Raw genomic sequence first — 26,802 nt, 5'->3', positions numbered from 1 at the left:
GGCTGACTGCAGGAGAGAACACAGTATCCTCTTGGGGGTATGAGAGAACCCACCAAAGAATACCTTTTCTTTCTGAATCCTGAACCACCTGAGAAGTCAAAAGAATAAGGCATATGATGACCAGAATATCTTTATTAGTAATAAAATGGATGTTGGAGAATGTGGCTTTATGTGTCTGTGGAAAGTGGGCTAACACTGAACCCCAGGATGTGCTTGGCTCGCCAGCAGTTTGGCACCTGCCACTTCCCGTCCAAGGGCAGGGCCTTTACCGTCGAGCTCAGTGCACGGCCAACAGCAGTGGTGCTCTCTGAAGGCAGGCCAGCCCCGGAGAGGACAGGCAGGGAGCCGCCACACAGTGCGGTCCCAGGGCCTCACGGCAACTCCTCAACCAGGGGGAGGAGTGACTAAGGGCAGAGGGAGGCCAGGGGGTGATGTCCCTCCTTCTACTGAAATATAAACATCTGAGTTGGAGAATAGGTCTCCTTCCCACTCATATCCCATATATCCATACCAGAAATCGCTATAAAGTTGTATTGTTCAACATACGTGAAAACTGGTTGTATTCGTTAGAATAGTGAAAAGAAGACTTTGAGGGTTTCATATTACCTGGAAGTAAAATTTAAAATTATGAAACCTAAGAAGTGGAAACATCAGTCTGAGGCACTATGGACAGGTTAATAATGTGTCACCTCCCCCTGTTTTTTTTTTTTTAAAGATTTTATTTATTTATTTGACAGACATAGCGAGAGAGGGAACACAAGCAGGGGGAGTGGGGAGAGGGAGAAGCAGGCTTCTTCCTGTTTTAAGGGATTCTAAGAGCTGTACAAGGCAAGTTTGTTGGAGGCAGCCCGTGACTTTTTCCATGATGTTCTGCCCTGGTCTGCGCCAGCCTCGTTAACTAGCATTCTCCTCTTAGCAAAGTAGAAATGATACTTTGAAGGGAGAGCTTCAACAAAGTAAACGGAAGATGCTGAGAGGAGGTGAGGGAACACCCGTAAGTATCATGAAAAGTTTTCTAATGTAATTTATGTATATTTATGCCTTGGTTTCTTTATGGGAGCATCTTTAATTTTTTTGTGGAAAAAAGTTAACAAAGACAAAGCTGGAGATTTTCTGTGGGTTTATTAAAAAGCAGTATATTTCAACAAGGCAGAGAAAAGCAAGGAATACAAAAGTCAGTGTTCCTACTCCCTCTTGTTATTGGGAAGTCCAACACAACCTTGGCAGAATTCGTTTAAAAAGATGAAAAACTACACGGCTAATGTGTGTGTGTGTGTGTAATTTTCTAAGCTGAACTGAAGGTTGTCAGTTTTAATTTATGTAGGTTTGAAGTTCTTTAAGAAAAATCCCTTGGAGAATTTGTTGGAAAGTAGGAACCTTCTCAAAATCATGCACGTATTCATGCATATGCACTTTCTGCATACCACTTCACTTGGTTTTGGGGCCCTTTCTAAAATTCACTGGTCTCTATTCTTCGCTGTTAACTACCCATTTTCTACAGTTAAGAGATGGGTATCCTATTTATGCTTGAAAATATCTAAGAACAGAAAATCTGCCTTTTTGTCCAGTAGGGCAGTACAGCAGCAGGATAGGCAAAGGGTTATAAGAAAGTGCCTAAGTTTGGTTAATGTTGGTTGTTTTAAAGAGTTGAATAGAATACACACATGGTTTATACAAATCTTGTGACCAAGTTCTAATTCAGACCTTTTTTTCCCCCATACAATTGTTATTAATTCAGTGTGCCAGGACTGCTTCTACTCCTCAACACACTCACACTTGTGTAGTTGTAGCTTGTTTTGTGGAAAGCTCAACATCCCCTCCTGTATTTTTTAACATTAAAAAAAAAATAAAGTATAATTAACAATAAACATGCAATACAACACAATATCATATAAAGCACATATAATAAGATACACAGGTCTTAGGTGTAAGGAACAAGAAGTATCAATCCTACACAAACTCAGAAAACAGATGTGGGAAGACTTCTGACATCATTTTATGAGGGCTAGTATTGTTACCCTGATACTGAAGCCAGGAAAAGAATTCTAAGAAAACTATACAACACAACCCTCACAAACACAGATGCAGAGATCTTTAACAAAATACTAGCAAATGGAATTCAGTGATATATAAAAATTATAAGAGATCATGACCAAGTGGGGTGCATCTGATTAAGTCAAGGTTAACACTGAAAATTCATTAATTATATGAATAGCATAAAGGAGAACAAAACACGTTCATCTCAATAGATGCAGATAAAGCATTTGACAAAAGCTCAACACCCATTCATAATTTGATAGAAAAACTAGCAAACAGAGTAAGAGGAAACTTCCTCAGTATGATAAAGGTTATTAATAAAAACTTACAGCCAACATCACAGTAATGCTGAAAAACCAAATGCTTCCAAGGTTGAGATTAAGGCAAAGATGTCTGCTCTCATTACTTTGATTTAACATTATAGTAGAGGGTCTAGTGAGTGCAGTTAGGCAAGAAAGGGCACACAAGTTAGAGGTGAACTGTCTTTATTTATAGACAATAAGGTAATGTACATTAAAAAATTCTAAGGAATCTACATAAAAATAGAACTAGTGAGTGAATTTAGCGAAGTCTATATATGAAAATCAATTGCATTTACATAAACTAGCAGCCAATAAGTGAAAATGAATTTTAAAAATACATTTACATTGGGGCGCCTGGGTGGCTCAGTTGGTTAAGCGACTGCTTTTGGCTCAGGTCATGATCCTGGAGTCCCGGGATCGAGTCCTGCATCGGGCTTCCTGCTTGGCAGGGAGCCTGCTTCTGCCTCTGACCCTCCCCCTCTCACGTGCTCACTCTCTCTCATTCTCTCTGTCTCAAATAAAATCTTAAAAAAAAAAAAAATACATTTACATTGGGGCGCCTGGGTGACTCAGTTGGTTAAGCGACTGCCTTCAGCTCAGGTCATGATCCTGGAGTCCCAGGATCGAGTCCCGCATCAGGCTCCCTGCTCAGCAGAAGTCTGCTTCTCCCTGACCCTGCTCCCTCTCATGCTCTCTGTCTCTCATTCTTTCTCTCTCAAATAAAATCTTTTTTTTTTTTTTAAAGATTTTATTTATTTGACAGAGAGAGACACAGCGAGAGAGGGGAACACAAGCAGGGGGAGTGGGAGAGGGAGAAGCAGGCTTCCCGCGGAGCAGGGAGCCCGATGCGGGGCTCGATCCCAGGACCCTGGGATCATGACCTGAGCCGAAGGCAGACGCTTAACGACTGAGCCACCCAGGCGCCCCTCAAATAAAATCTTTAAAAAAAAAAATTAAAAAAGTACATTTACATTAAGTCAACAGTATGAAATGCTTAGGATAAATTAACAAAATATGAGCAAAGATTAGACAAGGCTTCTCAACAGCAAAATTAAGACCATAAGAAAATGAAATGTTGGGGGAAGTAACTGTCAATCTACATCAACAAGAGTGAGGGGAAAAATTAAATTTGTTTCTAGAAAAAAGAATTTGGCCCTCATCAAAATGACTTATAAATGCTTCAGAAACTTGGACTTTGGTAAGTCAAGTGTACAAATTAAGCCATTTCAGGATAGCCATTTATTTTATTTTATTTTTAAAGATTTTATTTATTTGACAGAGAGACAGCCAGAGAAGGAACACAAGCAGGGGGAGTGGGAGAGGGAGAAGCAGGCTTCCCGCAGAGCAGGGAGCCTTATGCGCAGCTGGATCCCAGGACCCTGGGATCATGACCTGAGCTGAAGGCAGATGCTTAATGACTGAGCCACCCAGGCACCCCAGGATAGCCGTTTAATAAAAGTAGAAATAAAGACAACGCCACTAATCCAGTGGTAAACCGTAAAGAAGAAAAAGGCAGAGTAGATAGCATAAAAATATTTGATAGAAATAAATCAAATCATAGGAGTTATCACAATAAATGGACTTAATTTGCTAGGTAAAAGATGACAATTCAGTTTTGACCAAAACCAAAAATCTAGTAATATGCTCATTAATGAAATACATCTAAAACATTAACATAGGAAGGCTTAAAGAAATGGAAAGAAAGGGCGCCTGGGTGGCTCAGTTGGTTAAGCGACTGCCTTCGGCTCAGGTCATGATCCTGGAGTCCCGGGATCGAGTCCCGCATCGGGCTCCCTGCTCGGCAGGGAGCCTGCTTCTCCCTCTGACCCTCCTCCCTCTCATGCTCTCTGTCTCTCATTCTCTCTCTCGCAAATAAATAAAGTCTTAAAAAAAAAAAAAAAGAAATGGAAAGAAAAATGATATAGTAAAAATACTAATATTAACCATATACAGGAAAATATTAACCATATATAAGTTGCCTTAGCTATATAAGATATTAAAACAGCATTCTGAGGGAAAAAGAATGACTACAACAGTGATAAAAGGAACAGTTCACTAGGAAAATGAAATCAATAAATCCAGAAATTTTGTGGAAGATGTTATACTTTTAAGCAAATGATGAAACAATCAGAAAAAATTGGTAAAGCTATGAAAAATTTGAAAACGTTATACATTACATTCAACAATAAGAGAATTTATATTTTTTTCTAGTACACACTGTTAAACATTTGTAAAATTTGACAACTTACTAGTCACAAAAGATTTAACATATACCAAAGAATCAACACCATACAAATAATCTTTTGATGTATTACAAAAAGAATAGAAGTCAATAACAAAAAATAACAATAGAAATCTCCACTTTGGTATGAAAAAAAATGATTTTACATAACTGATAGGTCAAAAAAGAAATCACAAAGTTAAAAAATACTTGAGAGCGCCTTTGAAATCAAAGTTAAGGAGATACATATATAAAACACACTGAAGAGGTCATGCAGTAAAACTAAGAGGCAAAAATGTGTATGCCTTTAAAAACTTACGTTAATAAGGAAGACTAGGGGCACCTGGCTGGCTCAGTCAGTGGAGCATGCAATTCTTGATCTTAGGGTCAGGACTCAAGAGTTTGAGTCATATATTGGGTGGAGAGATTACTTAAAATTACAGTCTTTAAAAAAAGGAAGGCTAGACATCAAGGAGCTAGATAGAAGTTAGAAAATGACAACATAAACCCAAAGAATGTGAACAAAGAAAATAATAGAAATTAATAAAGTAGAAAATGAAAAAACTGAGGATCAACAAAAGCTGGTCTTTTGAAAAGATTAACAAAATGGAAAAGATTAACAACTAACAAAATAGATTCAGTACAAAAGAAAGCAGGCACAAATAGGCAATAAAAAAGTGACATAACTAGATAGTACAGAGATTGGAGAAATTTAAGAAATACTGTAACATCATTAAATAAAACAGATAAAGAAATATGTAATTCCTAAGAAAAAGGTAATTTAGCTAAATAGAATCAAGAAGAATTAGAGAATTTATAATCATTTAAAAAACCAAGACAAAAATTTGCCCACAAAACAGGATAAAATAGTTTTAATGGCAAGTTTTACCAAACCTGAATTGGTAACAATTTGTTCCACAGAGCAAAAAGAGAAGGTTCTCAACTAATTTTATGAGGCTAGTATGGCCTTGCTACCAAAAATATATATGGGAAAGGATATAGGCAAATTTTACTTGTGATCATAGGTATAAAAAATCCTAAGCAAAATATTAGCAAACCAATTCCATCTATTTCTTTAAAAACAAATGTGACAAGAAAAAGTACGGGAAAAACTTCATGACATTGGATTTGGCAATGATTTCTTGGGTATAACAATCAAAAGCAAAGACGAGGAAAAATTGATAAACTGGACTTAATCAAAATTAATAACTTTTGTGCATCAAAGGATACTCCAACAATAAAAAGCCAACCCACATAATGGGGGAAAACATTTGCAAATCACATATCTGATAAGGGATTAATATCTAGAACGTTTAAGGAACTCCTAAGATTCAACAACAAAAACAACCCAATTCAAAAACAGGCATAGGACTTGAACAGACATTTTTCTGAAGGTATACAAACGGACAATGAGCATATGAAAAGACGCTTAACATCATTAATCATTAATGTAATGCAAGTCAATATACCACAATGAGATGCCACTTCACACCAATAGGATAGGTATTGTGGAAAAAACGCACAAAAGTACTAGCAAGGATATGGAAAAATTGGAACCCCTATGCATTGCTGGTGGGAATATAAAATGGGTGTAGCCACTCTAGAACACAGTATGTTGGTTCATCAAAATACAGAATTACCATATAATCAACCATTCTACTTCTGGGTATATATTTAAAAATTAAAAGCAGGAACTCAAATAGATCTTTGTATTAGCATATAGATAAAAAGTGGAAACAACCCAGATGTCCACTGAGAGATAAACAAAATCTGCTACATATACCCAATGGAATACTACTCAGTATTCTAGCACTTGAATACTTGAAAAAGGAATGAAATTCTGTTAGGTGCAGACATGGATAAGTGAAATAAGCCAGACACAAAAGGACAAGTACTGTACGATTCCATTTATATGAGGTACCTGGAATACTCAAATTCATAGAGACAGAAAGTAGAATAGTTACTAGGGTATGGGGGGGTGGGTAAATGGGGAGTTACTATTTAATGGGTACAGGATTTCAGTTTGGGATGATGAAAAAGTTCTGCAGATGGATAATGGTGATGGTGATGGACAATGTGAATGTATGTAATGCTACTGAACTATACACTTAAAAATGATCAAAATGGTATTTTACCACTAAACTACAAACAAAAAAATGTGACTATACAGTACCCAGCCCATTGCTTGACAAATAAACCAATAGAAAGAAACTTCAGTGTCAAAGACAGCAGATAGATTAATCAATGAATAGTGCTGGGACAATGGGCTATTCTCCGGAAAATGAAATAAAATCAGATCCCCATTTGACAAAATACCAAACGGTTTAAAGACCCAAGTGAAAAAGAAAAACTACAAATTTTAGAGAAAAACCTTAAGGGAAAAGGTGATAGAGGACATCAATATTTAAAATTCCTGAATATCAAAAAAACATAAGGTAAAAATAAAGTAGAAACAGTTATAGCACATATAAATAAAGACAAGGAATACTATCTAGGATATATAAAGAGCCCATTCTATTAAGAAAAAGACACGCTAGCTAAAAAGTGGGCAAAGTACACAATAAGCAATTCATAAAAGGAATGAGTGACCAATAAACATTTGAATTCTCATAAGTAATGAACTCAAATGAGATAAAATAAATAATTAAAACAAAGAGAAACCATTTCACATTCATTGCCATAGGTAATTTCAATGTCCAATAATACCAAGTGATAGTGTGTGGGAAAACTGGAACTTACATGTTGCTGACAGGAGAGTTATACACTTCTTGTGTCAGGAAAATTGGTACAACCACTTTAGAGAGTAACTCCCCTTCTAGGTATCAACTCCACGGAAACTTATTCACATGTGTGCAAGAATGTAGAATATTCACCGCAGCACTAACTTGTAATAATGAAAAAAGTGGAAGCAAATTATCTCTCAAAAGAATAAGTCTAGTTTATTTATATAATAAAATACTGTACAACGATGAAAATAATCTACATCTGCCAACATGGATAAATCTCAAAAATAATGGTGAGTTAAAACTTGGTTGCAAAAAAATATATACAATATAACATTCACGTAAAATGTTAAAATATAAAACAATTCTTAACAGTGTATGGATAAATGCTACAGCAAGAATACAGAAATACTAAAAATGCAATCACCCAATAGAGAGCTTTCTGTGGTGATGGAAATATTCTTTATCTGCATTGACCCCAACATGGTAACCACTAATTAGGGAACTATCCTGAAAGTCCAAGACATAACAACTTGTGATTTTGCTGAGGTATCACTGAACAATGTACACACTGCCTGGTATTCAGAGCTAGTCACCTAGTCCCTGAGCCTAAGCAACCATTAATTCTTTAATAATGATCTCACATTTTATTTGAAATTTTAAATACAACAGTGGTATAAGGGATCCACGAACAACTTAGGGTATACCCTACTATGCATGCCAAGGATTTATTTTATTCAAATGTTATATAAAGAGTTTCAAAAGATCCTTGGCCTGTCCAAAAATCATTCATTCTAGTATTTTCCACTTAAGGGAAAAATAAAGGCACCAGAAGCTTATAATTAAAACATCTTAATTTGATTACTCATTTCTAAAATTTTTGCAGAAGATACATTCTGAGTAAAACTAAGAGTTTTAGGCAGTTTAAGAAATAGGGCTTAAGTCCAGTTATTTGTATTTAAAATAAAAAATAAACCAAATTTATTAATGGTATAAAAAAAAAGAATCACATTTGAAGTACAGTTTTGAAGAAATTTCCGTGATCTAGAGTTCGGTCAAAGAATATTCCATGGCAACAGTTCAACCCTATTGTGTACTATCTTAGAGATTCTCCCTTGGAGAGATAGAAGGAAGTGTAATAGGATGAATTTAAACAGCATCCAACAAACACTTCACTGTATTTGCTTCATACTTTTTTTTTTAGAACTGCGTCTGGAATCCTTTTTCTGTTTGAAAATCGGAGAATTCAAGAAACACAAATCTGTAAAAGGGTCTCCTCTTCTCAGTTTCCTATAAGGGTAAAAAGAACTCTTAAGCATAATTATAAACATCCCAATACTAATTCACTCTTCAATATAAACGTATTGTAAAATATGCCAGTGCTAATATTCCCACTTCAGTTTTTTTTTTTTTTTTTTAAAGATTTTATTTATTTGAGAGAGAGAATGAGAGAGAGACAGCATGAGAGGGAGGAGGGTCAGAGGGAGAAGCAGACTCCCCGCTGAGCAGGGAGCCCGATGCAGGACTCGATCCCGGGACTCCAGGATCACGACCTGAGCCGAAGGCAGTCGCTTAACCAACTGAGCCACCCAGGCGCCCTCCCACTTCAGTTTTTAATCAAAATTTTATATTTCAACAAGACTCATTCTTGAACAAAGCTCCAAACCTTACTCCCCCCACATGTATCATTAGAGGTGGGGTCCCACAAATCAAATACTTACGAAGCGAGTGTGGGTTCCTTATAGTTCATACTGACTGCGCACCTGCGCTTAGGCAGCAACACTGCTGGGCTTTCTTTCTTTTTTGGAGAAAGAGAAAGTTTTCTGATTTTCACCTCAGGATACAAGGGGACATTGGTGATATCCTTCAGGCTACAATGAGGTGAGTGGTGAGTTTTAGGTAGTGCACCTATAAAAACAACTTTTAGTGAATATGGTTCCAAATGAAAGGAAAAAAAAAACCACAGGAACTAAAATTGTGTGCAATTACACATCCTAAACATGTACAAATCCAGCATTTTATAATAGATTTTTTTTAAACCATTCATTTTTTCATCCCAGATAACACTGAAATATTACTGTGGATGTGAAGAACTGATACAAGTTACTAAAACTTAAAATTCTTTAAAAAAAAAATTACAATTCTTTAACGATAACGTGGGCATAATGAATTACTTTCAATTATGGAATTGCATTTTAGTTCCACCTTCCTCTGTAGAATCATCAAGGCCTCCATCTTTTTCAATACCAAAATTTATCAAGTGGCTTCCTACAGTCGTAAGCCATTTAGGGGCGCCTGGGTGGCTCAGTCGTTGAGCGTCTGCCTTCGGCTCAGGTCATGATCCCAGGGTCCTGGGATCGAGTCCCACATCGGGCTCCCCGCTCCGCAGGAAGCCTGCTTCTCCCTCTCCCACTCCCCCTGCTTGTGTTCCCTCTCTCGCTGTCTCGCTCTCTCTGTCAAATAAATAAATAAAATCTTAAAAAAAAAAGCCACTTAAACTCACTTTAATAAATGAGAATTCTACACCGTAGCCTCTGTGGAGACTAGCAGGAAAGGGGTTCACTCTGGTAAAGCTAATATGTTAAAAAAGTTACCCAATGTTTTTCCTATCATAGGCATCCAAGTTATTCTACTTTGGAGCTAGATCTGTATTGAGTGACAGGTACTCAGCACACAGAAGGACACTATAAGACAATCTCTTCACACAGCTTTAAAAAGGCAAATTGTTTTTCGTAGTCAAACTATAACTGTAAAATGCCTATATTTAGCAACCAGGGTTATCTAGGTTTCAAATACTGTCTTTTTTTGTCCCCACAGAAGTACACTGTACTATACTAATTATTCCAACTTTTAGTTTGGAAAATATGGCTAAGCAACATCCGATCAGTTGCTATATTCTGGAACAGTACTTCTCAAAATTTATATATATACAAATTCCCCAGGGAACTTGTTAAAAAGATGCAGATTCTGATTCAAGGGTATGGCCTCAGATTCTGCATTTTTAAGAGGTTTCACGTAATAGTGATGCTGATAATCTGGGGATTAAACTCTGACACTATATTAGAGTGTAATTTTTTTTTTTAAACTTACTGTGTAAAATTTCAAGGATACACAAATACAGAGACAACAATAATAATGAAACCCCAGTTACCTAGCTTCAATAATTATCAACATTTTGCCGGTCTTGTTTGATTCTGTAACATTATTATAGCATATTTAAAAAACCACGCATTTGTATACTACCACTGCCTAACTGGTTGACCTTGGAAAGTCATTTAAATTTTTTAGGTTTTAAGTTTCCTTATAAATAATACAAACATGGTAATACCTACACTTCATAGAGTTTTTCTTTTTCTTTTTTTTTTTTTTTTAAGGTTTTAATTTGACAGAGAGAGAGAGAGAGCACAAGCAGGGGGAGAGGGAGAAGCAGGCTCCGGGCTGAGCAGGGAGTCCACTGCGGGGCTCGATCCCAGGACACTGAGATCATGACCTGAGCCAAAGGCAGACGCTTAACTGACGGAGCCACCAAGGTGCCCCTTCATAGAGTTTTTCTGAGTATCAAATGAAATAGCATGACAATGTTTTAGGAATGCTACAACCTGACCAAACAAATTAGTTTAACCACACTAAATTTTCCAGATGAGAATCTTTGTGGGCAGATGCAGGCTCTATCATCAACTTTTGAACCATGCCTACTTTTGATCTAATAAAAGCAAGATTTTTCTAAGTCACAGTTTTTAGGTGTCTTACAAATGTCTTAGAGAAGAATACTAAGCCTATCAACTGAGGAAAAAGTTTGGTCTAGCCACCTTTCATTACCTAGAATGAATCAATTTATAATCATGGTTCCTGTCAAATTGAATATGAAGCAAAGCCATTAAAATGACAGGTCACTGGATTCAAATTTGATTTCATTTTCAAGGGCCTGTTTCAGGTGAGTGTATAAAAGATATTTTAATTCAACCTAACTCCACCAAAAAGTTTTTCCTTATGTTGGAAGGCTTCATTTACTAAAAATAAAAATGCTTTCTCTGTAAAAAGTAGTATTTATTTTTAAAGAAGATTTAAATTAGCTTAAAGTAGGTCAGAGCCATACAATTGTGATTTCCATCCCAGGCCCCCATTGTTTAATCAGAACTTCCCCTAGAGACAGATGGCAAGTCTCTAATCTCCCCCAGAGAAACAGATGGTAAGTATAGCATATAAGCATCAGGAGTGATCATTTATTATAAACATTAAAAATGCAGGCAAACAAGTAGATCACTTACTTATAGGAGTTTTTGTAAGCTTAGAATCCTCCATCTCTTTTTCATCCCTGTATTTTAGTGCTCTCTTAGGTCGAGACCTGGCGACTGGGCTCCTATCTGATTCACTGGAGAGATCTTGACTGTACTTGCAAGTGGGCAAATAGAGGTCATCAGAATCATCTCCTGAACCACTTGATTCATAGACGCTCACTTCAAATTCATTGTTGTTTTCTTCTCTGTTAGAATCATTGCTCATTTTTTGTCGGAAAGGAGTGAGATGAATACCCTCTTCCAAGTTAAAATTGTAAGCATCACTGGAAATGACACATTCATCCAACTTTTTTTTGGAAACAGTTTTTTTGTTTTCACTTTTGCTCCCTTTATACTTTGATACAGATTTTGATTTTCTCCTTCTGTTAGTTTTTCTTTTCTCTTCTCCTCTTCTTCCTTGTGCACCTCTGTGCTTATTTTCAGTTTGTTCAAATTTATATTCTAAAATGTTTTCTTTTGTTTTAGCAGGTCTTCCTGGGTCAATCAGCTTTGGTGATAAGTTAATTTGATCCTTATTCCATTGACAAACATTTTGTTCTACGTTTTCTGTTAGGTGCATGTTTACTAGTGGGTCTACACATCTTTCAGATTCAAAGGGCTGCACTGAGAAATGACTGATTTCAAAATCATCCAAGGTATTGAACTGACATAGATTGTTGAGATGTTTCTTTAAACTCCGACGGACAGATACAGTTCTAGGTAAGACATTATCAGCAGATTTATCTTCATCTGAATCCAAATCAAATCCCAGTCTATCTTGAGAAATAGGTATTTGCTCTGAGAATTTAAAAAGTAAATGAGAAAAATAGTTTTACTTTATGAAAACTTTAATTTCAGCAATCTTAGAACTCAAAATTAAAAATGGAATAAATGAAAAGTCATTCTGTAGTTTCTCCACATTGGCTCTAAGTAAATACAAATCTGGGGAACTTAATACTGCCATCTATTTATTTGGCAATGATCAATTGATGGCTTCTATCTGACTTGTGAAAGACTCTTATATAACCTTCGAAAATATTCTAACTGGGGGTTTTCTGTGTCCCTGATTTAAAGGTTTCAAGAAAAACTAGTAGGCTATATGTATCTATGTGTATGGGATTCAGTGGAAAAGAACCTCATATTTTAAAGTAGTACAAGTACACTTGAGAAAGTGGGAGCTAAGGTGTTCTTTGAAAATGAGTAAGATTGGGATAATTGCAAAGCCCTTCAGGTAAGAAATATAATCTGTATTTTTAGGAAAAGTGAGGATATTTGGTTCTGCTTATTCAAATGCTATCCCTTCTTCAAAGCTTAGTTCAAGTAGAAAGGATTGATATTTGAGAACAGGGACATGTCAATTTAGAAGTGGAAAGAATGGCATGGCTTTGGAAGTCAGCTTTGAGTTTAAACACTAGGTTTTACCATTCGGGCCACTTCTTGTAAGATACTTTACTTCTTTGAGTCTATATAAAATGGGACCAACTGTACCTACAGTCCAAGGTTGTTGTGAGGGTCAAGTGACAGAATGTATGTAAAATGGCTAACACAGAGCTTGGCACATAGTAGGGCTCAGTAAATTGCAGCCGTTTATAGCTGATTATAGATTTGGCAAAATAAATGGAAGTATTTTAAAACTGTTATTATTCCGTGTAAAATAAACAGATTTGCTTTGAGCAGAAGAATGCCAGATGAGCAAATTAAAAAGTTAAAAAAATACTAGAGAAATTTGTTACTTGTTCACAAAGATCTCATCTTCCCCTTAATAGTATTTTTAGATTTTCGCTTGAATTACCTTCTATTTGGAATGATTCTCCTTGTCCTGGAAGGTGAGCTTCCTGAAGAGGAACTTGTCTAGCCAATGAAAAATAGAAATTTATTTAACAATTTTATAATAAAAACAAATTTAAGATTTTCTTAAGATTAAAATTTTCTCTTTAGTATCATTTCATAATTCTATTTTAAATCAGTGTGTCTGTTCAGTTTCAAGGAAAAAAAAACATTTATGCTGATTATATGGAGGCTGGTTTGTTATGACTGACATTCAACTCCCACTGGAAGAACTACCTTATCAATGAAGACATGCCATAACTCATAATTTCATTTACCTGGAGAAACAGCCAATCGGTATTGACTTACAAAATCTATTATAGAAATGGAATCTGATTACTCTTTATCAGCCTGCTTCATCATTAGCTGAGCTATGATCTTTTTTTTCTTTTCTTGGTAGTTTATGTTTTTATGATGCCTAACTACTGACCCCTCTAAAGTTAATCCTATTTATTTTTAAAAATCTTGTCCCCCTTTGGCTCATGAAACAATTTTCTTTATGCTTTAATACTATGACTGGCTGTTTCACCCTAATTTTATTCTTTATTCCCTGTAGAGAATTTTTCCCTCTAGACATTGAAAATTAAATACAGGTTTAAGTAAGTTATGGTAACTAATTAACAATTTCAGGAATCTTATAGAAAGTCAATTACCCCATCTTACTTTTTGACCATTACATAAATATTTTGTCAGATCTTACAGTTCAACTATTTTCAACTATTCATGATTAAAATTAATATGGGGATAGAAAGCAGCTTAGTGATTACTTTTGTGAAGAGAAGGGCATAGACTTGAAAGGGATAGGAGGAGATGGCTTATGGCAATGGTTCTAATTGGGGATAATTATATGGATACGTGGCACTGTCTGGAGACATTTTTGCTTCTCATAACTGGGGGAGGGAAGTGCCACTGACATTTAGTGGTAGAGGCCAAGGATGCTGCTAAATGTCCCACAATGCTTAGGATAGCCCTCCACAACAAAGGATGATCTGGCCTAAAATGTCAATAATGCTGAAACTAAGAAAGCCCAGCTAGAGTGACAGCAGTGCTCTATATCATAATTGAGATTTGGGTTCCACAGGTGTATACATTAGTCAAACTCATTAAACTGTGTAATTAAGATCTGTGCATTTTACTATATATAGTTATATCTCAATAATTCATAAGCATACTATACTTGATCTAACAGAAGGGGAGGAGGGTATATGGGGGTCTGACTATATTTAGGAATGAATTGGATTAGCAAGACAGGGTGAAAGTTGTGTTAAACATGATGTTTTATTATATTTCATTTCTAAACCAGACTATTTGTAGTACTGGCAAAATACCGTCATTTGAATAACCAATCCTTAGAATAAAAATATGATATAAGAAAAATATAACTGAAGAAATTCAGTTATATTTAAATAACTAGCTTATTCCTAGACATCAGAAAAGTAAACATAAGAAAGTTTTGGCTTGGCTAAATGTAACAATATCAATGTATCATATTTTTTTAAATACATTTTTAGAAGAGAAAACATCAGACTCCAAACACAAGAATCTGTATTATGCAAATTTTCTTTCGTAAATGCATCACAGAATTAAATCTTTCTTGCTATTAGGAATCATAATAATGAAAATTTTTTATTATTTTTATTAAAATATAATATTTGTTTCAGGGGTACAGGTCTGTGATTCATCAGTCTTACACAATTCACAGTGCTCACCATAGCACATACCCTCTCCAATGTCCATCACCCAGCACCCCTTCCCTCCCACCCCCCAATAATGAAATTTGATACTAACTTCACAAATAAATCCCCAGAGTTGTTGTCACTATTGGAGTCCATTCCAGAGGGACATATTTCCTGGTTCTGTTAATATATTAAAACAAAGAAAACGGTGGTACAATTGAAATATTCATAACAAAGCATTCATTTATTTAACAATAAAAACATGTGCGCGCTCTATATGGTGTCAGGCTCTGTTCTAGAAACTAGATCTATAGCAGCTTAAAAATAGATTTAAGTCCAACCCTCATAAAGCTTAATTCTAGTGTAGGGAGAGAAAAATTTAAAATGAAGGGAAAGAGATATATAAATAATTATTTCAGATATTGATAAAGTGTTATGAAGGAAATACTCAGAGTTGAAGTGACAGAGTACTTGAGGTTGGAGGGTTCTCTTAGATAGGGTGACTTTCATCTGAAATCTAAAGAATGCAGAGGAACCAGCCATTGAAAGAGCAGGGAAAGAAAAAGTGGTAGAAACAGCAAATATAAAAGTCATGGTGTAGGAAAAACCTTGCTGTGTTTAGAAAAGAAAGGCCATTGTGGCTGGAGTCATCTATGACCTGTCTCATAGTGAGAACAGTAGGGCATGTGCGCACAGAGGCCACATAATGTGGGGCCTTGGGAGTCCATGGGTTTGGATTTTAGTCTAAGTGTGATGGGAAGTCACGTAAATGTTAAGCAGGAAAGTAAAATGATCTAAGTTTTAAGAAGATCAATCTGGCCACTGTGTGAAACATGGATTGAAAGGGGCCAAGAGCAGGAGTTAGGAAGTCATTGTAGTAAATCTAGCAAGACATTCATAATAGCTAGGACTCGAGTCCTATGGCTACAGAGGTAAAGCCCAGTGGAAGGTGTTAAGAGAACAAAGTGTGCTGAGATTGAATAGGGGTGGAGGTGGGGACAGTGAGGGAGAGGGAAGCCTCTTTGGTTTTGACTTGAGCAAATGGATAGGTTGTTTTAGGAGATTGAGTAAGACTCACAGAGACAGTATCTTTGGGAGAGGGAAAATAAAGAGTTGTACTTTGTACAAAATATGTTTGAGATCCTTTATAAGTATTTAAGTAGATATATCAAAAAGTGGTTGTGTGTGTGTGTTGAGCTATAAATTTGGAAGTCATCAGCAGACAGATAGTATTTAAAGCTGTGGGAGGGGGATAAGATAAGATGGGTCTAGGACAATGGACATTTGAAAGTAAAGAAGAAGCGAGCAAAGGAGGCTGACTTGGAACAGTCAGAAAGGTAGGACAACCAGGAGAGTATGATAGTAAGAAAGCTGAGAGATCAAAGTACGTTGTTTATTACTTCAAGGTCAAGAAGAAAGAGAAGTGGCCACTAAAAATGGGGGTTGTGGGCACCTGGCACAGTGACCATAGAACGATGGGGATAAAAGCCAGGTAAGAGTAAGTTCAAATGTATATGGAAGCTGAGGAAGTGAAGACAGTAAGTGCACTGTTCTCTCTGCTAAAGTTCTGCTGTGAAGGGAAGCAGAGAAATGAGTAGAGGGATGTGAAACCAGGAGAGGTTTCATTTATTTTCTTTTCCTCTTAAGGGAAGAGATACTAAAGCACATTTGTATGATGGCTAGAATGACTCAGCCAAGAGGGAAATACGTGTTGAAAGAGCACAAACTTTTAGGAGCAAAGTCCTAGAGATGAGAAAAAGGGAATCTGATGCACAGGGGAGGTCTCAGCCTTCCATAGGAGCAGAGGCACTTCTGCCACTGTGACAGGAGGAAAGATGAAGAACAGCAAAGACACAGGCAGATTTGTAGATTTGTATCAGGAAGGTGAAAGCTCCAGACAGATTCCTTAGAGATCACTCTAATTCAGTTCCGTTGTTTTTTTGAATTTGATGCACATAAAAGATGCTGACATTACGATAGGTTAAAACTGTTCAAGAGAAACAAAACAACTAGAAATTTAATCCTGTTAAAAGTCTTCAATTTATTTTCAGTATAGCTAATGTTCTAAATTTAAGTAGTAGTATTACTGAAGGTAAATAAAGGAGAATATTTAACTACAGAATAATATAATTTATTTTTATTTGTTTTTATTTTTTTAGACTTTTTTTTAAAAGATTTATTTACTTATTTGAGAGAGAGAGAGAGCACAAGAGAGGGGAGGGTCAGAGGGAGAAGCAGACTCCCCGCTGAGCAGAGAGCCCAATGCAGGACTCAATCCCACAACACTGAGATCATGACCTGAGTCGAAGGCAGACGCTTAACCGACTGAACCACCAGGCATCCCCAGAATAATATAATTTAATAACAAGTTACTAAAAAGATTCATTATAAAATTTAGGGAAGAAAAGGCTATTAGAAACTACTTTGTGATTAATCCCTATAAGCTAACTACTGTCAGGCAAGAAAAACATTCTTCTTATTAAAACATTTTAAGCTTTTCCATCACTGATAAATTGACTTGATGAGCATGGAAGCACGAGTATAGAATGATGGTTGAGAGAGAGTGACACATGTAGCAAGTATATGGCAGAAAACAAACTGATGTTTTAAATGCTAAGAACACTTTTGCCCAGCAACTAATAATATGTTTTAATAAATACTCAAAAATCATTGATAAATGTCAAAAGCCCTGCAATAATAGAATTCTTCCAACTGTTTTTGTGATTATCTTATCAGGTACTCATTTTTCACTATTCTATATATGATTCCATCAAAAACTTAGGAAAGGGAAAAGGAAGATTCAAATATCTTTGGAGGGATTTTTTTTTTTTCCTGACTAGTTGACTAAACAAGGAAAAGAAAAAAAATTAGGAAAGATTATATTCTGAAGGAAAAAAAAAACCCTTTTAAAAATAATCTAACCCTCACATGAAGGAAATTGTATCAAATCTTTATAGACAATTCTCTGCTACACTGTATATGCATGTATTGCATATATATGCATATGTACATTCCCTGTATCATACACAGAAAAAAATATGTAATCATCTTAGGTGCAGGGAAGCAAGAACTCTTTCATTGACTCCCCCTGTCAGCAGAGAGGTGACTTTATTCCTTTCCTGAGTCTATATCCCCTAATCACTATGGTCTGGCTTTCTTCTCTGGTTTCCTGGCCCAAGTGCCAACACAACTGTCTTCACCAGCATAGCAAACAGATGGCCAACCAGGAAGAAAGTAAACTGTTTCTGTTAATACCCAGTTAATGTGTAGTTTTCCTTATTTAACCAACTCATAGTAAAAATGACTCTTCAAAAAGCACTTAAATACCCCCCTCCCAAATTAAGGTATTTCTTATAAAACCTTACTAAATGTAACAAAACTACATAGAAAAGGTAAGATTTATACCACTGATTAAAACTGCTGGACTAGCCTGCATCAAGTACCACTTTTAGACCTTTAGCTATTTTTGATTCACTTAGCTGAACAGTCAAAGGGACCAGCAGTGCAACAGGCTAAACTAGTTCTTCTGTACCTTGTCTTGCTACCTGCTTTCAGAACCAAGTTATACAAGCTCAAGCCTCAATCACGTATGTGCTTGAAGTTTTCTTAACTGGTGAGAGATGTTTTAATCAATTCACTGATAACAGAGCTATGAGTAATTAATTTAAATAACATAATTGATCTAAATTGCCAATTCATGGCTGTCACATTTTTTCCTCAGAAATTCACCATTTGTAATAAAAATACCTGAGCAGTTTCTTCTGTTTGTTGTGCAGTTAGTTTTTCTTTCAATGCATATAGCTGACACGTGAGGTAGTAACATTCTTTTCTCAGTTGGAGGATGATATCTTGGGCTTCTCTCACTTTGGATTTTTCATTTTGCAAAGCTAAAACTAACATTCTGTTGTTGTCTTGGTAGTTCTTTAGCAGTGTAGAAGTGTTGGCTAAAAGAGGATAAAATTTTTTTTATTATGTATTAAATCTAAACTTAAAAAGTGATGCAAAAGCACATGAAAATCTCTTACAGATTATCTGGCATGGTGCAGTTACAAAAGACTTTCGTTTGCCAATCTCTGCCAAATTTTTATTCCTTTTCTCTTTCATCCGTTTCTTTATGTCTTCAAGACTGTCTTGAAAGGACTTTTTAAGGCACCTTTCCTTGGCCATCTTCTGCCTGGGAATTTAAAACAATAAAAAGTAAGTTTTCTAAGAGAGAATATCATCAAATATAAAACAAGATTGAAAACACAGGTTGTTCACAGAGAATGGATTAAATAGACGTAGTAACTGTAGAGTTAGCTTAAAGAAGATGGCTAACCTAGTAATAACTTAGATTTTGCAGCTTTTAAATCTCATTAATATTTTGGCATAATATTAGCCTCTTCAGGTGCTTTATAAGCAAGGTTAATAAGTATGCATTTCAACCCAAAGACTCTGTAATATGCCACTATTTATTCTTTAACAAATACTCACTGGGGGCTTACTATATACTAGGCATTATGGGAAATACTTAATATTATATTTTGATATTTTTATGTTTCCTACAATGTTTATGACTAACATTTAGTGTTTTAGTGTTTACTAGACTTACAGCATTAGTTCAGAGGTAATCATATATGTGGGCTTTGTTTTCCAGTTCTGCTCTATATTATTAATTTATCAGATTAGGTCACTTGATTAACTCTTTCTTCCGCACTCTTTTAAGCCAATACTTAAGATATAGCATGTACTCTCAAGAAAGTCAAGGTGATCTTCAGAGGTTTAATTAAACTATGTAGCACTATATACAATTTTAATAGGCTACTATAACAATTATAGAGCTAGAAAGAATAGGTACTGAGGCAGGGGAACATGCCAGTTTTCTCAAAGTTATTTTTAAAACTCAGGTCTGCTAGCTCCTAGTAAGTCATGAATATAGCAAACAACACATTAAATAATGATTGTTCTACATAGTTAAAAGTAGCAAAACAAGTGCTGATAGTGTCATATGTTACTGAGTGTATTAATACATAAATACACTCAAATCTTTCAATGCAGCAAATCAGATTTGCTTCAATATTCTGCTACTAAGCATATCAAACTACTTTTCATGAATATCTTTTACCCTAGATTGCACTTTGCAGATCTTAAAATTGCAAAAATAATTCTTGTTTCCTACAACTACATATACACTACAAAAGATACCTCCATCTCCTCTAAGTTAGTCAAATATTTTACTCAATCTTACATTTTCTTGAGTATTTTCTCCAGGCCTTACTTATTTTCCTCTAAACACTGGGGGTGTTAAATATAGATATTGTAAATCTCATTATTTTCTCTCTGACAGTGTAGATACAACATATACTGAGATGTTTCTAGTAGAGCAGGCACAACTATTTTTTTTAAAGCACTAATGTTAAGTGGGTTGTGTAAGACAATGTATCACAATGGAATTTTTGAAGTTCGAACTGGAGATGTTTGAGAGCCATACAGATTAAGTAACTGATCAAGTTAGTTTAGCAAAGCCTTACCTAAAAAACTGTTATTACCTTTAACCAACTTAAAATCACAAAAGAAATTTGCCGTATCAGAAGTTCCCTGTCTAGGCCGATGGTATTAACAGGGGGTGTGGTGGGGGGAGCGAATGAAAACAGGTCAGTGTGGGATTAGAGTCCGTGTGTATTCAGGTAAAGGGTCTGGATTCAGACGAACCTGGAATAATATTTGATCTCCATCATAATTCTTTCATCATTCCTGCTGCTGAAGCAGCGAGGTAGGACACTGATCAGTGCTAGCTTCTCCAGGATAACCGAAGAAGCAAACAAGGTCAACGGTATCGCGCTGCACAAAGAACAGCTGCCAGTTTGTGTGCCCTGACATTAAGCCTGGCTTTTAACTACTGTAAATGCTTTTACACATCACTTAATCCACAAAATTCTGCAAGGCATGAGGTTAGGGCACCCCAGTAGTTAACAGAAGAGGAAACTGGAGCGTCGGAAAGCGCAAGTCGGATGGATGAACACAGAAAGGCACCGGATCAATCCCACGCCACAGCCTGAGCTTCTGGACACCGAACTTGGAAGGACAGAGACACCCCTGGAAATAGAGGAACAGGGACCACAACACCCCTGTTCCACACCTGAAAAACCTGTGTTCTCCTCTTTCTCGGAGGGCTCAGCTAAAGTCGGGGGGGGGGCGGTTGCCGGAAGAGGGCCCGGAAACCCTCCTCCCACAGGCACGTCCCAAACAGTACCTTGGCCACCACTTCTGCCGCAGCTGTCGCCCTTCTCCTTACATTCCAAGGTTCCGCGAGGCGGTCCGACCGGTGTATCCCGCGCTTCGGACCCTCCGGGGCTAGGTTCTGTCTACTGTCGCCCGCCGGCTAACACGGCCACATTCGAAATTCTCCGCCGCGCTCACCCATTGGCTGGCTGACAGGTGGTCACGTGAGGCGACGGCGCTGCGAAGGACGCATCAGAGTCCCGCCCCACCGGGTACCTCACGTGACTCACCCCGAGCGTTCACATCCGGGCGTCTACTGCTCCCCGGTCCCGGGAGGGCGGGGTCACTAGTCTGCGCGGTGACCTGCCGCCACTTTTTTGCTCAGAGTCGTTGGCTTTTAGGGGTGGAGCCGCTGCGAGATCTTTAAGGGTGCGTATTTTAGGGCGTTCAAAAGCTTCCTGTTACTTTAGTCTAGCAGCTTCCCGTCTTTGAGATTGTACTCGTGAGCTCCCTCTTGTGAGAAGAATCTCCTTGATTGTTTGCCCACTCAAGCAGTCGACCTGCAGCACAGAGGCATCTGGTAGGGCCATTAAAGCCAAAATAGGAAGCACATTTTGGATTAAGGGGATATTAGGGAAGTTCCAGATATCTGAAATATTCAGCTCCACTTTCTTTGTCTGGCTACCTCTGGCTCTTTAACCCTCGGGAAATGGCACTGGCATCCACACAGCTACTGACCTAGAAGTCCGGGAAATTTTCCTTATTGTTTTTTTTATTCTCCCTCACCCTTTCCATGCCCTGTCAGTCACCCAGTCCTGTCAGTTCTACCTTTTAAGTATTTTTTTCACGTCCAAACCCCACTATTTTCCATACAGCCAAATACCTAATCTCTTTCTATGGACTGTGTACCAGTACCTACTCTGACCGCAGACTCCACTCCCTTATGTTCTTCATAGAGTGATATTTTGACAAAGCAAATATGATTGAGTATGAAGCACTTATATGACTCCCCACTGCATTTAAGATGGGAGTTCAAACTCCTAAAGATGTTTGGTCTTTAAAGAGCCCTGTGGTTTCTAGTTTCACCTCTTCTGAATTTTCTTTCATTTCCTCGTAATTCATCTTGCTACTTTTGCCCATGCTGGTTTTTTTTTTGTTTTTGTTTTTTTAAGATTTTATTTATTTGAGAGAGAGAGAGACAGACAGTGACAGAGATAGCAAGAGAGCACAAGCAGGGAAGAGAGGGAGAAGCAGGCTCCCGCCCAGCAGGGAGCCGGATGTGGGACTCCATCCCAGGACCTCCAGATCATGACCCCAGCCCAAGGCAGGCGCTCAACTCACTGAGCCACCCAGGCGCCCTTGCCCATGCTGTTTTGTTAAGAGCAGTCTTTCCTCCCCCTGGGCCCACTTAGTCTTATTCATGCTGCAGGTCTCATTGTAGAGGTGAATTATCTGTCCCCAAAGCCACCTTAATAGCTTGCTTTGTACATCCTGGTGCCGTGCATGCACTTTTCCTTTGGTACCCCGTGTAGCAGTGACTTCTCATTCATTGCCTATTTATTCAACTTGCATAAAGCTAGGAACTATATATGTCTGTTTATAGTTAAGTATTCAGCATCTCTTGGGGCACCTGGGTGGCTCAGATGGTTAAGCGTCTGCCTTGGGCTCAGGTCATGATCCTAGGGTCCTGGGATCGAGCCCCGCATGGGCTCCCTGCTTGGCGGGGAGCCTGCTTCTCCCTCTCCCTCTACTGTTCCCCCTACTTGTGCTCTCTCGCTCTCTCTGTCAAATAAATGAAATCTTAAAAAAAAAAAAGTATTCAGCATCCATTTAGCAATTTGCTGTTAGTAGATATTCACTGGGACAAAAGAAGAATAAGTAAATGAAACCTAAGCAGTTGTTTTGAATTTAGGCATCAATTCATCATGAAGGTTTTTTTTTTTTTTTTAAGATAACTAACATTCACATCCTTATCCTTGTCTAGGCCTCACCTCACGCCTTCTTGGCTTGAGTGGAAGAGATTAGAACATCTGTTTTTAGCCAACAACTTGTTCTCCCAGTGTTACGAGCCAGGTCACTTCCATTAGTTTACTACTCTGGGCAATGTGGCTTATATGTGCAGAAGCATCAAGAAGAAAGGATCAGGGCAGACATGCTGTGCCGGCTTGGCGGTAGGTGGCCACGGCTACTGCCTGCGCTGCAGCTCAGGGCCTTGGGCCTGCTGCTTGTGCCAACCTCAACAGGCGGCATTAATCAGTCTGCTCTGCTGGTGTGGGTGGTGGCGTCAGTCTCTGCAGTTGGGGTTAGGGGCCCTGGCCACCTTGGCACATGTGCAGGGCGCGTTGGAGTTGCTACTCGGTGTGCATACCGCCATAGGTCTGCCCTGGTGGACCTGCATTGGCCTCACCACTGTGGCCCAACACTGCGTAGTCACGTGCCTACCACACGACATCCTGGCCAAGGTGGAAAATTTGCAGCCAGAAAAAAAAAAACAAAAAAACATTGCAAGGCATCTTAACCAAGAAGTTGCAGTTCGTACAAATCAGTTGAGGTGGTCCAAAAGATTTGCTAGGCTCACTTATCTAAAGAATATGTGGAGGCTTGGGGCACCTGGGTGGCTTAGTTGGTTAAGCCGAGGACTCTTGATCTTGCCAATGTCAGGGTTGTGAGACAGAGCCCCAGCCTCGGGCTCCATGCTGAGCGGGTTGAGCCTGCTTGGGATTCTCTCTCTCCCTCTATCTCTGCCCACCCCCACCCCACCCTCATTGCACTCTCCCTCTCTTAAAAAAAAAAAAAAAGAATATGCGGAGGCTTTTTTCAGAGCTGTACGTTCGGGATAACTGCCACCCTTTGAAAACCACTGTGTTGGTCTGGATTCAGTTTCTGTTGTGGATCTTCATGTCTGTTACTCTCCAGAATTTTAGCAGAGGGGCAATACATACAGAAGCAGGGATTTCCATTCAGGAACCACTTAGCTTACTGATGGGGTCCTGTAGTTTCCTGACCTCACTGCACCACTTGGGTTCTGCCTATCTCCGCTGGTGTCATCAGTTTATTAAAGTGGAGATTTTTGCTCTGCAAAAAATTGGAATGTCTTATTTTCAGACATATGTTGCATACTTTGTGCGGTATCACTGTTCATGATTCCACCTGCTGTGACAGTGCCTTCAATGATTGTCTTCCACTGGTTATGCTCCAGCTTCACTGGCCTTTCATAGAACTTACTGCTGTGTTCTAGGTTTTGCCAAGTTTGCTGAATGCTGGTGACCAAGTCACCAGATTCAGATATTCCTTATAAGGACCTCTTCACTGCCTTTTACACTAAGTTCATTTAAAGAAAATGACATACTTTTCAATAATTTCAAAACAATTGCCAAGTGTTACTATCACAATATATTTAGGCTTAGAAATTCAGATGTGATTTAATTTGTTTTTATTTAAAATCATGAATTGTGTGAAGTACTATGGTTAAGATATAATCCAAATATATTTGACAACACTTAAAATCTTTTAAGTGCTAGAAATGTATGCTTAATTCTATCCTAAAGGGACACTGGGTGGCTCAGTCAGTTAAGCGTCTGCCTTTGGCTCAGGTCATGATCCCAGGGTCCTAGAATCGAGTCCTGCAAAGGGCTCCTTGCTCGGTGGGGAGCCTGCTTCTCCCTCTGCTTGCCATTCCCCTTGCTGGTGTGCTCTTTCTCTCTCTCTCTGACAAATAAATAAAATCTTAAAAAAAAAAAAAATTGTATCCTAAAAACACAAAAGTAGAATCGAAGTGTCTAATTCTGCTTATAAAATTACTAGAGGCACCAGAACTTTGGAAAACAGGATTAAATACTGGATGATGTCAAATTATACTGACCAGTCTCATACATTAAAGCTTTATAAAGTAAGAGAATCCAGTGAGGTGATTCTTAAAATTTTGGAGGTGTGGAGGATCATAGACCCATTTGCACATCTGCTAAAGCTATGGTTTTCTTTTCAGAAAAATCCTGGGACTCACAACATGGGGGCCTTCATTGATGACCCCCCCTTACCCCTCCCCAAGACTTTCTGGTAATTCCTGGTTAAGAAATCTTATTCTAATGGAACACACAAGGATGATGAGTTAATGTGTGACTTTTATAAAATGAACTTGAGATACATGCAATAGAGTAGTCCTTACAAGAAAGTACCTAATATAGTAGGTGATATTGCCTTTCAACACTGTTCTGAAAGAATACAAAAAGGGTACATTCCTTTTCTATAACTAAAGAAGTCTGGAATAGAGTGTAGCACTAAGTACTGCTAGAACCCAAAGTGGAAAATCTTAAGCATTAAGTTTGTTTACTTAAAGGAAGAAAATCAAAAGGGCAGCTACCTATTATGGAGGCGATTTTATAAACTTTATTTGGAATGATTAAGTACTCTAATGGGTTTCAACTATGATAGATGTTTAATATAGGAAAAATTAATAGGTCATATAAATTGTGGATCCGGTTGTTTGCTTGTTTGATTTGAAAAGATGATAAAACTAATTGCAGTTTGGGATATTTATGATTAAATTTGACAGTCATTTGAGAAGATTAAAAAATAATAGGAGAAAGGATCACAAATTAAATTAAAAAATTTTTTTTTTTATTGCTTGAGGCCAGAAGGTGTGAATTAGAAAGTGAGAATAGGGATGGCTTAATGAGCATGTGACCTGTGCTCAGAAAGGCCTTGTACTTGGTTTAAGGTTCTGCTCTTACCATTTTGAAATGCCTTTTCTTTTTTTTTTTTTCCCCTGAAAGGTCTTACATTTATTACTGAACCAACCTACGGGTGCAGAGGCATAGTAACAGAGAAAAATCATTTCCCTGATAAAACATGTCTGTTGGCCAGGTAGGAAGGATGTTTACAGAGTGATAGAACACATGATCTTCATGCAGCTTAATTAAATATGTGGTGCCAATTAGGTGTGTCATCTCATGATGTGTGACGCCTTATAGACCCATCTTGGTTCTTCTCCGGTGCCTCCTCTTGGAGTTGTACCTGATTTTATTACCAGTTTTTATCCGAATCCACTGGAGAATGGGATGATTCTGCTTTTGTTTCTTGGCCAGGAATTACTTGATTCTGAAAGTCTTGTGAGAAGACGTGGCGAGAAACAGTCAGCCACACATAGCAGGATGGTGGTGAAAAAGAGAAAAGCTTGAAACGCTTAATAATTTATATTTGAGCTTGTGATTTGTAGGTGAAGTCTGATAAGACAATGGAACATGCACATGAGCAAATGAGATAACGTGCAATATGTGTGTCCATCTGTGTCTCTTGTTGCCTCATTGCCATATTGTGTTCAGGATGCTCAGTAAATGGCTTCCATGACACACATACTTTATATTTGGGGCTCTGTGCTCAGAAGGGCTTCATACTTCGTTTAGTGCTCTGTTGCTATCTTGAAATTCCTTTTTTTAAAAAAGATTTGAGAGACAGAGAGAGAGATGGGGGAGGGGCAGAGGAAGAGGGAGAGAGAATCCCAAGCAGACACTGCTTAGCACAGAGCCCGACATGGGGCTT

The 26,802-nt window shown here is 37.8% G+C and overlaps 1 protein-coding gene and 1 pseudogene across 1 annotated transcript; one reads left to right on the top strand and one right to left on the bottom strand.

Moving 5' to 3' along the window:
• Positions 1–8,175: 8,175 nt before the first annotated feature.
• On the bottom strand, positions 8,176–21,969 carry SGO1 (shugoshin 1). Its single transcript, XM_034993882.1, has 8 exons — positions 21,296–21,969; positions 19,089–19,237; positions 18,811–19,007; positions 15,176–15,243; positions 13,353–13,411; positions 11,552–12,358; positions 9,005–9,191; positions 8,176–8,573 (listed from the first exon to the last, which is right to left on the bottom strand). Exons 2-8 carry the CDS (start codon positions 19,228–19,230, stop codon positions 8,456–8,458), a joined length of 1,578 nt encoding a protein of 525 aa, XP_034849773.1. The 5' UTR covers positions 19,231–19,237; positions 21,296–21,969; the 3' UTR covers positions 8,176–8,455.
• Positions 21,970–24,066: 2,097 nt separating this feature from the next.
• On the top strand, positions 24,067–24,608 carry LOC118003124 (annotated as a pseudogene).
• The last annotated feature ends 2,194 nt before the right edge of the window (positions 24,609–26,802 follow it).

The sequence above is a fragment of the Mirounga leonina genome, unplaced genomic scaffold (assembly GCF_011800145.1).
Source record: "Mirounga leonina isolate KUSES-001 unplaced genomic scaffold, KU_Mleo_1.0 Mir_115, whole genome shotgun sequence".
Taxonomy (NCBI): Eukaryota; Metazoa; Chordata; class Mammalia; order Carnivora; family Phocidae; genus Mirounga; species Mirounga leonina.
The sequence above is the reverse complement of the archived record's forward strand: the minus strand, read 5'-3'. Positions and strand labels throughout refer to the sequence as shown.

What these genes read in the sequence shown, in the direction of transcription:
- SGO1 (XM_034993882.1), bottom strand. Translation starts at nt 19,230, where the DNA reads ATGGCCAAGGAAAGGTGCCTTAAAAAGTCCTTTCAAGACAGTCTTGAA. An exon ending in AAACAGAAGAAACTGCTCAG is followed by an intron (nt 15,244 to 18,810) that starts GTATTTTTATTA and finishes ATATATTAACAG; the next exon opens with AACCAGGAAATATGTCCCTC. An exon ending in AAGGAACCCACACTCGCTTC is followed by an intron (nt 8,574 to 9,004) that starts GTAAGTATTTGA and finishes TTACCCTTATAG; the next exon opens with GAAACTGAGAAGAGGAGACC.